The sequence below is a fragment of the Pongo pygmaeus genome, chromosome 14 (genome assembly GCF_028885625.2).
Source record: "Pongo pygmaeus isolate AG05252 chromosome 14, NHGRI_mPonPyg2-v2.0_pri, whole genome shotgun sequence".
Lineage (NCBI taxonomy): Eukaryota > Metazoa > Chordata > Mammalia > Primates > Hominidae > Pongo > Pongo pygmaeus.
This window is the reverse complement of record NC_072387.2, coordinates 56608096-56620141: the sequence shown is the minus strand read 5'-3', so window position 1 is coordinate 56620141 and position 12046 is coordinate 56608096. Positions and strand designations below refer to the sequence as shown.

General features: G+C 40.6%; 1 protein-coding gene across 6 annotated transcripts in view; it reads left to right on the top strand.

Annotated features, from left to right (window-relative positions):
- Positions 1 to 1247: 1247 nt before the first annotated feature.
- The window catches only part of MED4 (mediator complex subunit 4), a 40904-nt gene continuing 30105 nt past the window's right edge, over positions 1248 to 12046 (top strand). For 2 of the 6 annotated variants that reach the window (XM_063650859.1, XM_063650857.1), the window contains exons 1-3: positions 1332 to 1478; positions 6012 to 6078; positions 9962 to 10132. In XM_063650859.1, the coding sequence (XP_063506929.1) occupies positions 1354 to 1478; positions 6012 to 6078; positions 9962 to 10132 (363 nt within the window). In that variant the 5' untranslated portion in view covers positions 1332 to 1353. Of the gene's footprint in view, positions 1479 to 6011; positions 6079 to 9961; positions 10133 to 12046 lie in introns of all 6 variants that reach the window. The other 4 variants (XM_054447340.2, XM_054447338.2, XM_063650858.1 and 1 more) reach the window with 4 other exon arrangements.

The window sequence follows — 12046 nt, the reverse complement described above, 5'->3', positions numbered from 1 at the left end:
TGCCCAGGAGTCAGGTTTAGCACCTCCAAAAAGACAGAGTAGAGGATGAGACCCTGAAATGAAAGGACTACAGGTACTACTACCTCAGAGTGAGGCAGTCCCAGACCACCTTTTATAATAGCAATATGGAATCCTCATTCCCAATAGGCTTGTAACTTTGGTTTTTTCTGGTAGAGAGTGATCCCTACTACATTGTTATCCCTAGAAAAAGTAGGCTAAGACGTATTTTTGCCTTTGACAACCAGTTCTGGTTTGGAATGTGTGCTACATCAATGACTTAAACTATGTTAATTAACTACTACTTATGTCCTGTATTGATTCCTTCAGTTCAATAATTAACCTGAGTAATGAGCAAAACATTTTGTTGGAAGATGTATGGCTATAAAGATGGATTATAGAAATGTAGAAGCAACCTAACTGTCCATCGTCAGATGAATGGATAAACAAAAGGTGCCATATGCATACAACGGAATATTAGTCTTAAAAAGGAAAGATATTCCAGCACATGCTACATCATGGATGAACCTGGAGGACATAATGCTGAGTGACATAAGCCAGACACAAAAAGACAAATACTGTATGATTCTGCTTATATGAGGTACCTAGAGTAGCCAAACTTACAGAGATGGAAAGTAGAATGGTGGTTGCCAGGGCCGGGAGAAAGGAGGGATAGGGCGTTAGCATTTAGTGAGTACAGAGTTCGTTTTACAAGATAAAAGGTTTTGGAGATGGATAGTTGCTCAACAGTATGAATGTATTTAATGCCACTGAACTATCCACTTAAAAATGGTTAAGGTGGGCCGCACGCGGTGGCTCACGCCTGTAATTCCACCACTTTGGGAGGCTGAGGCGGGCGGATCACGAGGTCAGGAGATCGAGACCATCCTGGCTAACACGGTGAAACCCCGTCTCTACTAAAAATACAAAAAATTAGCCGGGCGTGGTGGCGGGCGCCTGTAGTCCCAGCTACTCGGGAGGCTGAGGCAGGAAAAATGGCGTGAACCCAGGAGGCGAAGCTTGCAGTGAGCGACGATGCACTCCAGTCTGGGCAACAGAGCGAGACTCGTCTCAAAAAAAAAAATAGAAAGAAAGAAAAAACATTAGGCCCGGGAGAATCAAACTGCATTGCCCACCCTGTTCTCAGTTCAACTGTCGCTCCCAGTTGGGCCAGCCCTCGCTGGCCCAACAGATGGCGCCGGTTGCCGCAGTGCGCCTCCAGGCGCAAACGGAGCGCTCTCGCCAGGTCTCTTGTTCCTCTCCAGGGTGACTCTTCCGCCTTCCGAGCCCGCCTTCTCGCCACGCACCTGCGTCAGCGCGATCTGCGCGTGCGCCGGTGGCGGGGCTCTGGGGAGAATGGCGGCGTCTTCGAGTGGTGAGAAGGAGAAGGAGCGGCTGGGAGGCGGTTTGGGAGTGGCGGGTGGTAACAGCACACGAGAGCGGCTGCTGTCTGCGCTTGAGGATTTGGAGGTCCTGTCTAGGTAATGCGGCGAGCCTGAGAGCCGGGCTGGAGCTGGGCCGGGGGACTGACCCCGGAGCCGGCCCGCCCTGCGTTTGTGCTCGTTCTCGGGGTTCGGCGGGGAGGGCCAGCTCGGGAGTTTCGGGTACATGAGGGTCACGAACGTGGAGTCCGCAGCCCTCTGGCACTCTGGGCGACGGTTTTTCCTATTAGAGGGAATTTTAGTAATGATAAGAACTCGTGCGGTCTGAGCCCCTTCGTCCGCGGCCAGCCACTTAACATTTATGGTACGCCCCTTGGGTGCTAAGCATTGGGGAGTTGGTAGTGAAGGGTAGGCTGGATGTCAGCTGTCGAGAGAGAGACAGATGTGTAAACTGGCTTGGGGCCTGTTTTTATTAGAGGGCTGCGCTGCGGGGTACTGGAGCACGGGCTAGGCACCTTTCCTGGTTGTAGTCAGGGCAGGCCCTCAGAAGAAAGGGCTGCTTGGGAAGCATGAGCTCGCCAAACTCACTAGGCGGCACAGGTAGATGGAACAGCAAGTGCAAAAAGCCTGGCTTGGTGGAGTTGCAAGTTGTTTAGGATGGTTGTGTGTCAGAGATAGGAGATGAAATTAGATGTCATTCTTCATATTCTGTCACCTTTCATGATAAGTCTTTCAAGTTGAAGCCTTCCTTGACTCCCTCCCGTTGACTTGGATGGTAAATTACCTTGGTTCTACCTCCTAGTGTTGCTCAAATTTGCCCTCGTTCCTACCCCGCTGTTCATAACTACTTCTTAAATGTAGCCTCCCAAACAGTTTTAATTGCCTCATGCTTCTGCACTTTATCCTTTTATATTGGCCGATACCAGTTTTAAAAGGCATCTTATATTACTTTTCTGCAGAAAAATTATATAAAACCTACCTCATTGGTAGGTTTGCGTTGTCCAGTGAGGTAAAGTTCAAATTCTTTAGTCAGACTTTCACATCTTCAGTGCCATTCCCAGTCTACCCCCGATTTGGTGAATGATTCATATATCCTTCAGAATCCAGCTCGAATGTCACTTTTTCTGTAGCCAACATTCTTTGACAGCTTTGGAATAAATCTTATCTGTTGTATTTTAAAGTATACCTGATATAATCAGCACTTTTTCTTTGGTGTAAATTTAGTCCTTGCCATAGTATTGCTACCAAGTTACCAGGTCAGCACAATATTTAATGATGGAAGAAAACCCGAAAACATCTAGACACCAGAAATTAAATGGCTTATGTGTTTGATCCACTGTTTAAAATAAACTGTATTAGGGCCAGGTGTGGTGTCTCATGCCTGTAATCCGAGCACTTTGGGAGGCCAAGGCGGGCGGATCATTGGAACTTCTTCACAGAATGAAGCTGCTCTGGTGGTGTGACTGGCTTCCAGAAAAGTCTCATGTGTTCACTCAGAGGTAGTTATGTGTACTGATTCTGTGATCTGTGAAGTTTGTCAGTCTCTGAATGTAATTTGTGTCTAGCTTGCATTTATGAAAATGAGAAGAAAATTCAGGAATGTACCTTACATATTTTTAGGTTTAGCCTCTTAACTTTAAAAATAGTGGATTTATAACTTAGGATTTTTTTTTTTTTTATTAACCTGATTATATAGCCTTTCAGGATATTTATTAGTTTGTAAAATGTAATGCAAGGAGATAGTCTTAAAAAGTTGAAAAACAGGTTGTAGGCTAAACGTTTTTCTTAACCCATTTGTAACTCAAAACTCATTGTTCCACAGAACCATGTTGATAGGAGTCTTGAGTTTTCCACGCCAGCCTGTTAATTCCGTTTACCTGAAAAGTGTATTACCACTAATAATGTAGGCTCTAACCCCTATGGAAATTTTATTTCTATGGGGAATTGTGTCTGGATTCTAATGCAGTATGCCGGGATTGCACCTTCTTTTTAGCAGGACAGGGCTCTTGAGTGTGGGGCTTCCTTTGGCCTCTTTTTCACAGTTGGGGAGGACAGAGGTTTCTATTTTGTCCTGGACTGTTACAGAACACGACTAAGTCTTAGAGACTTCTACCTCCCCTCTACTCCGGCGCCTAAGGCAAGCCTTGTAAAGCCTTCTGTGGACTCACACTCCCAGATTTGCAAGAACAGAGAAAGGCTTATCCCACATCTCTTAACATAGCCCCACTCCAGTCAGCACCACCCCTGCCCCACCTGAAACCAGCTTTTACTTAGACCAGAGGTTCTCAGCCGTCTATGTCTCACTTGTGGCGTACGCTAAAAAGTTTACTTAACATGCTGTTTTCATACGCTGTTGATCCATCAGCAAGTCCTGTTAGCTCTACCTCCAAAAGATATCTGAAATCTGTCCATGTTTCTCCTATCACCATTACTAAGTCCTGGAGGCTATGACCTAGTCAAAACCAGTGTCATTTTTTGCCTGAAACACTGCAAAAACCACCTAACTTACTTCCTGTTCTGGCCCTCTTACAGTCTATTTACCAAATCGCTCAGCAGTTTTTAAAAGTATAAATCAGGTCATGCCATTTCCCTGTTTAAAATAATCCAGTGGCTTCTCATTGCATTTAGAATGAAACGCTAGGTCGGGGGCAGTGGCTCATGCCTGTAATCCCAGCACTTTGGGAGGCCGAGGCCGGCGGATCACCTGAGGTCGGGATTTCAAGACCAGCCTGGCCAACATGGAGAAACCCCATCTGTACTAAAAAAAAATACAAAATTAGCCGGGCGTGGTGGCACATGCATGTAATCCCAGCTGCTAGGGAGGCTGAGGCAGGAGAATCGCTTGAACCCGGGAGGTGGAGGTTGCGGTGAGCCCAGATCATGCCATTGCGCTCCAGCCTGGGCAACAAGAGCAAAACTCCATCTCAAACAATAAAAAATAAAAAAAGAATGAAACACTAATCTTTACCATAACTATAAGGCCCTACGTAATCTCACCCCTAGCCACCTGGCTGCTACATCCTCACTTTGCTTTCCTCTCCCCATTGTACCAGGCGCTGGCTACACCTCCTCAGATCCATCTTTGGGGCACTGAACTATCTGTGTCTTCTACTGCACTCTTTCCTTCCAGACATCTTGGCTGACTTCTCTCATTTAATCCGTGTCTTATGTCAAAGCTGTGCCCTTACGAAGACCTTCTCTGACCACCCTATTGAAGTAGCCAGCCCACTCCCCCAATAGTCTCTAATAAAACATTGCTTTATTTCCTTCCCAACCCATATCACTCTAGTTTTATTTCTTCTCTTAGTTCTTCTTGTCTCTTGTATTAGAATTTAAGTGCCATTGTTCACTTTGATACCCCAAGTATCTAGAAAGTGCCTGGCACATAATAGGCCCTCAATAAATATTTGATGAATTAGTGAATAAATGAAGACTTTGCATTCTTATATCTACTTTTTTCATTCATTGATTAATTCATAAATAATGGTATGGGGAAGTAGCAGTGGGAAGGGTTGGGTCTAGTTGACATGATCCAGAAAAATCATATGAGGCTAGCTGGAAAGAAGGTGGAAATTTGAAGGTAAAAATAGCCTGGTAGCCAGTGAGAAAGTACAACAGCTCAGGCTGATCAGAGCAGTGTCAGGTAGCTAGTTGTGAAGCTGCCCCTTCTGCATAATTTCTCAAAAGTCCCATCTATCAACAAGTTTGAAACTAATATATAAACATTACCTGCTATACATTTTCCCCAATCTTATTTTCCTCATCAGATACTAATTTTCATATAGGGAAATTGTCATATTTATTAAATGAGCATTCTAAAAGGATATCATTTTATTATGTGTAAGGGTCCCTCTTAGTTGATGTTTAATTTAAAAAATTAAAAAAAAAGTGGAGAATCATTAAAAAATGGTCCATGCATCCCTTAATTGTTTTATTTTACCTTAAAATATATAAACATATGTTCATTCACTAATCATGTTATGTAAGACAGGAGTCAGAAAACTTTTTCTGCAAAGGCCAGATAATAAATACTTTTGGGTTTATGGGCCATATAGTCTCTGCTGTAGCAACTCAACTCTGCCTCTGTATTGGGAAAACTGCCATAGACAATTTGTATATTAATAGGCAGACTGTCTTAGGAAAATGTTATTTACAAAAACTGCAGATGTGCTGGATTTGGCCTGTAGACCCCTGATGTATGAGTTTTTCTTGCATAAATCGCTCATAATGCATTGTCTGCAATTTGTAGTTTGATTTCTAGATCAAATCAAAATGAGAACTTATCCTCTTATCAAGCAGTCTTAGGGCAGACCCTTAGTTTTTATGACTTTTCCCTGATCCTTTCTTTAATAGCTGTCCTTTGCAAGCCTCTGTCGAGTCTTTCCAAGCATTAGGCTTAGGTTTTTATAGAAAGAACTCTTTCTATTCACAATCGTCTTTCATTGGCATTTAGGTGATAGCTATTTATATAATGATAGTATTAAGTAGAACTTTTATAAATAAGTTTGGTAACCGGCACAAGCGAGTCTTGGTGAGCTGTAGTTCACAGTCATAGCGGACTGTAGGGAGTAGCCCTGGGTGTTCAGCATGCTGTGAAAGGGTTTTTGTTGTTGTTGGTTTTTTTTTTTTTAGGGAACTTATAGAAATGCTGGCAATTTCAAGAAACCAAAAGTTGTTACAGGCTGGAGAGGAAAACCAGGTAAGTGGCTTCTTTTTAAATTAATTAATTTCTCTTTGTTTTTTAATTAAAAGAAAAAAACTTGATTTCTGCAAGTTTCCTATTTATATTTACTTTGTGTGGGAACAGGAATATTGGATCCTTTTAAGTTATTAATTAAAACTTTAAAATTGGTATTTTCTTTGTATCATTTACTTAAGATAACAGTGTGCTTAAGAAGAATAGTTGCCTGAGGGTTTAGCAGTATTTTATTATTTTCTCTTACAATTCTAGTTACACTTACATGTTTATTTTTGTCCTTTGAATTAACCAAGAAAGGCTTGTTGTATGGAGATTACAACAATATTTAGAATCAAAAGTTAATGCTGAAAAACTTACTGTGTATTGTAAGTATAGTTCCCTAATGCAACTTGAACATGCAGGGAAATAAAAGAGCATACAACTCTTATTAGACATTGCCTTATAGGTGTGAAAGTATAGGCAGTTTTTATTTGCTCACTTTTTTGTGCTTTCTAATTTTCCATGGTGGGTGAACAGACTTTTCTTCCTGATTCAGAAATTTTTAGAGGTAAGAGGATAAATTTTATATTATGTTTTTGGCACAATTAATTTTTTCTTTTTTGAGACAGGTTCTCGCTCTGTATCCCAGGCTAGAGTGCAGTGGCATGATGACTGTTCACTGCAGCCAGACCTTGCTGGACTGCTCCCACTTATCCTCACCGGTATCTGGGACTATAGGCATGCACTATAATGCCTTGCTAATTTAAAAGAAATTTTTTTTTTTTGGTAGAGTCATAGTCTCACTGTGTTGCCCAGGCCAGTCTTGAACTGTCTGGAACTCCTGCCCTCAAGGGATCCTCCCCACCTTGGCCTACCAAAGTGCTGGGACTACAGGCATGAGCCACCATAGCTGGCCAAAAAAAAATGTTTAAGAGAAAATGAATGGAGAGGATTAACCTTTCTAAAGATGATGTAAAGGAGAAGAGGAGACAGTAATAAATCTTTTGTCTGCATCATTATCTTAGTTCTATCTTATGTTTTGAGGGCAGGGAAATCTGACGGACTCAATAGAAAAGTGTCAGTGAGCCTCAAAAGGGGAGGAGGGGATCCAGATGAGGCCACAAGCTAGGAAAAACAGCTAACCTTAGGGCTAGTAAGGCTTTTGTTTTGTTTTTTTTTTCAAAAAAGAAAGAGGCTAGAGATAAATATGTTAATAGAAGACTACTAGTCTCTCAGGTACTCTATTAATACCCGTGGGATTAAATAGGAATTTATACAAAGTATGCAAGAAGTAAAATGCAAGGCTTGACTTTATTTGATAGACACTTATTAAATGCTTGCTATGAGCCAGGCACACAGATTATTCAGAAGGTGATAATTAAGACCTATAATCAGCACTGATCTTTCTTGTACTTTTTAAAGAGTAGCAATTTGTGAATTGTATCTTATACTTAGTACTGTGGGTTCGTATGTAATTTTCATTGAAACTGTTAATATTAGAGAGGGATGTGCCCATTTGAAAATTTTCTAGCCACCATTTTATTTGGATATTTATAATTTTATCTAGAATTTTAGAATTAGGATCTTAACGATGTTCCGTTCAACCTTCTGTGAGACTGAGCTCCAGGGTGGACGGATGAGCTAGAGGTTAATGGTGAGTGGAACCAGAACCTAGGTCTTCTGACTTTAGTTGAATAATTTTTTTCTACTGAACAATAAGATCTAAAGAGAATATTTTTTATTCATGGGTAGTATACAAATTAATTCAACCTGTGTAAACTTCTTGAAAGTTGTCAGGGAACTACTGTGTACTACTTGCTTTAATAATACAGCTTTTATAGAAATGGAAACCTAGCTTTCTCCTACGATGTGGGAGGAATGAGGATTGGAAGTCAAATAAATAGAATATACTTTACTTTTTACAGAAGAAGCTTTCTGTTGATGTTTAAAATACTCTTAATATTTGGCAGTTTGTAGCTCAGTCTTTTGTCTATTGTATTAGAAGAATTCCTGTAAATGAAAGGAACTTCATGTCAAAAGGAACTTGAAGAGGCATACCTGTACTTTTTAGTCTTCAACAAATTTTTTTAAATAGTTTTAAAATTGATTCTGAATTTTGATAGCTATTTTCTTTCTGAAGTAGTATTCTCTACTTAGTACAGTAAAGTAAGGATATTTAGACTAGACTTGCATCTTAATTCTGTACTGGGGTGGTGATTGTAATAACTAGCCTTTGCTGAACTCTTCCTGTATGTACTTAAAGTGCATTATATCATGAATCCTCACAGTAGCTTCATGTAATGGCTACTATTAATATTATATTCCTTTTCCTATTAAGAACACAGGCTCAGAGAGGCTGGTAACTTTCCCTGTGTCACACAGCTAGCAGATGGAGGACTAGAGATATGAACAACCAGACTTTCTATTTTATGTGTTTTAGCCTTTATGGTTTTTGCCGTATCTGCATACCACTTGTTTGTTTACTGTTTTATGAAATCACTGTATTTTTTTTTTTTTTTCTGAGACGAAGTCTTGCTCTGTCACCCAGGCTGGAGTGCAGTGGCGTGATCTGGGTTCACAGCAACCTCCGCCTCCCGGGTTCAAGCGATTCTTCTGCCTCAGCCTCCTGAGTAGCTGGGATTACAGGCGTGTGCCACCACCCCTGGCTAATTTTTATATTTTTAGTAGAGACGAGGTTTCACCATGTTGGTCAGGCTGGTCTCTCAAACTCCTGACCTTGTGATCCGCCTACCTCGGCCTCCCAAAGTGCTAGGATTACAGGCATGAGCCACTGCGCCTGGCCGAAATCACTGTATTTTTAAGATCATCTTCATCGTAAACAATACTGTGCATAAACTCAGAGTTTCAGTGTCTCAGTTTTTTCTAATATATATTAGCACAAATGTGTAAGTGTAAAAGTTTTTTTAAGTTCTTGGTGCCACCTAAAATCATCTCAAATACCAAATTTTGGGAGAACTTTCATTATATATATATACATATATATATTTGAGATGGAGTTTTGCTCTTGTTGCCCCGGCTGGCGTGCAGTGGCGCGATCTCAGCTCACCGCAGCCTCTGCCTCCGGGTTCAAGCGATTCTCCTTCCTCAGCCTCCCGAGTGCCTGGGATTATAGGCATGCACCACCACGCCCAGCTAATTTTGTATATTTAGTAGAGGTGGGGTTTCTCCACATTGGTCAGGCTGGTCTCGAACTTTTGACCTCTGGTGATTCGCCTGCCTCGGCCTCCCAAAGTGCTAGGATTATAGGCGTGAGCCACCGCGCCTGGCCTATATTGTATTTTTAAGGATAAACTTTTTTTTTTTTTTTTTTTGAGACAGTGTCTTACTCTGTCACCCAGGCTGGAGTGCAGTGGTGTGATCTTGGCTCACTGCAACCTCCACCTCCCAGGCTCATGCAATTCTCCTGCCTCAGCCTGCTGAGTAACACCCAACTAATTTTTGTATTTTTAGTAGAGATGGGGTTTCATCATGTTGGCCAGGCCAGTCTCGAACTCCTGACCTCAAGTGATCCGCCCGCCTCAGCCTCTCAAAGTTCTGGGATTACAGGCATGAGTCACTGTGCCCAGCCATAAGGATAAACTTTAAAATTGTGTCTTCCCTAGGAAATCACTAAACTTGCTCATGTTGCCACATTGCTAGTTCTGAAAGGCTAGTTTTATTTTGTTTTGTATGAAAGAATAGCTGAAAAAGTAGAAAAGTTTGATATTAATGTTTCCCAAAATAATCATAGGTAGGCTATATTTATTCTTAACAAGAATTAGGAATAAAATTTTGAAGGTGTTGAAATTTATAGCGTAGCCAATTCAGTTATGGATTCTTTGTTTCATTGGAATGCAGCCTTTCAGTAGTCTGTTGTCTGATTTAATTGACTGTTATCTAACAGGTCCTGGAGTTGTTAATTCACCGAGATGGGGAATTTCAAGAACTAATGAAATTGGCACTTAATCAGGGAAAAATTCATCATGAAATGCAAGTTTTAGAAAAAGAAGTAGAAAAGAGAGACAGTGATATTCAGCAGCTACAAAAACAGCTAAAGGAAGCAGAACAAATACTGGTAAGTTGACAGAGGTTGGTTCTTAAGGTTAAAAAGGATGTGGTTTAATCTGTTTCTGAAAAATCTGTTATCAATATTTTGAAGAGCAGAAAACTGGACTTTCCAAGTCTAAAGGTGATATCTCGTCACTCACCATTGCCAGTGGTTAAATGAAAGGCTATTGTCATTCTCTTTTTTACTTACTGTTTTCAAATAGTCTGCATTACTTGTGAGCCACATTTTCATTGCTTAAAGATTTTACAGTATTGAATTATAGAAATGGAAAGTCTTACTTTTATCCTGGTCTGATATAAATTTTAATTATCAGTAGTCTAAATCTCTCTTATTTTTTTTGGTCTCTGATCCTTAGCATAAAAATCAGGGAAATTCTTCATTTTTTATATATTTTGAAATCAGTAAAAATATATACACATTTTATAAGTTGATTAAAATTTACATTAATTTAGTCATTCATCCTCATCTAGGTAGGATTTGGACATATATCAAGGATCCTAGTTTTCCCTTTGCTGTTCTTGGCTACTATTTCAAAGAGGCAATTTATTTGCTAGTATTTGCCCGGTTACTTCACTAAATACTAACTAATACAACATGATAGTATTGCAGAAATAGCTGAGCTTGATTCTCATGTCGACGAGATGTTGCTGGCATCCTTACCACTGATTAATGTCTTAACAAATGTATTAAAATGAGCTCCAGTAACTAGAAGCCTGGGCAGTTCAGGGTAAGTTAATCACTCCTATTAAGGAAACAACTCACTAGTAAATAGTTTTTAAAAATATATTAAAATCAGGCCGGGCGTGGTGGCTCACGCCTGTAATCCCGGCGCTTTGGGAGGCCAATGGAGGTGGATCACGAGGTCAGTCTGTGATCGAGACCAGTCTCAGTTCGAGACCAGTCTGGCCAACATAGTGAAACCCTGTCTCTATTACAAATACAAAAAATTAGCCAGGTGTGGTGGTGTGTGCCTGTAATCCCAGCTACTCAGGAGACTGAGGCGGGAGAATCGCGTGAACCTGGGAAGCATAGGTTGCAGTGAACTGAGATCACGCCATTGCATTCCAGCCCAGGCAACAGTGCAAGACTCTCAAAAAAAAAAAAAAAAAAAATTAGCTGGGCATGGTGGCTCACACTTGTAATCCCAGCACTTTGGGAGGCCAAAGTGGGCAGATCACCTGAGGTCAGGAGTACAAGACTAGCCTAGTCAACATGGTGAAATCCATCTCTACTAAAAATACAAAAAAATTTAGCTGGGCATGGTGGTTCACGCCTGTAATCTCAGGTACTTGGGAGGCTGAGGCAGGAGAATCTCTTGAACCCGGGAGGCAGAGGTTGCAATGAACTGGGATCACGCCACTGCACTCCAGCCTGGGTGACAGAGGGAGACTCTGTCTCAAAATATATTATTTATATGTGCTATATATATATTAAAATCTGTAAATATATATATATAAATCCTTATGTATGTAATACCTGCTTATCAAACAAAATTCAGAAAATACAGAAAAATGGAAAGAAGAGGGAAAAAATTGTCTTTAGTTCAGCTGCGGAAAGAATGCCACTATTCATAGTTTGGTCTATTTCCTTTGAGTCTCAGGTGTATTCATTTTTTAGCTTATTGTAGTTAGCAGGATACTAACAGACTTTCAATTACTGTTCATTGAAACTTAAGCATTTTTCATATAATTGTATCCACTTTGTTTGATTTTTCCACTTTGTGTTATAAATAATTAAAGACAGTGAACACAGGACCATAAAACTGAATTTCATGACTTAAATAGTAGTAACTAACATTGATTGAGTGCTTAGGCACCAGGCCCTGTGCCTTGCATTGTATATGCATTACTTCCATCTTCATAATAGTTTATATCAAGTCAGTGTCATCATTTAGAGGAAGAAACCAATACTTTAATAACT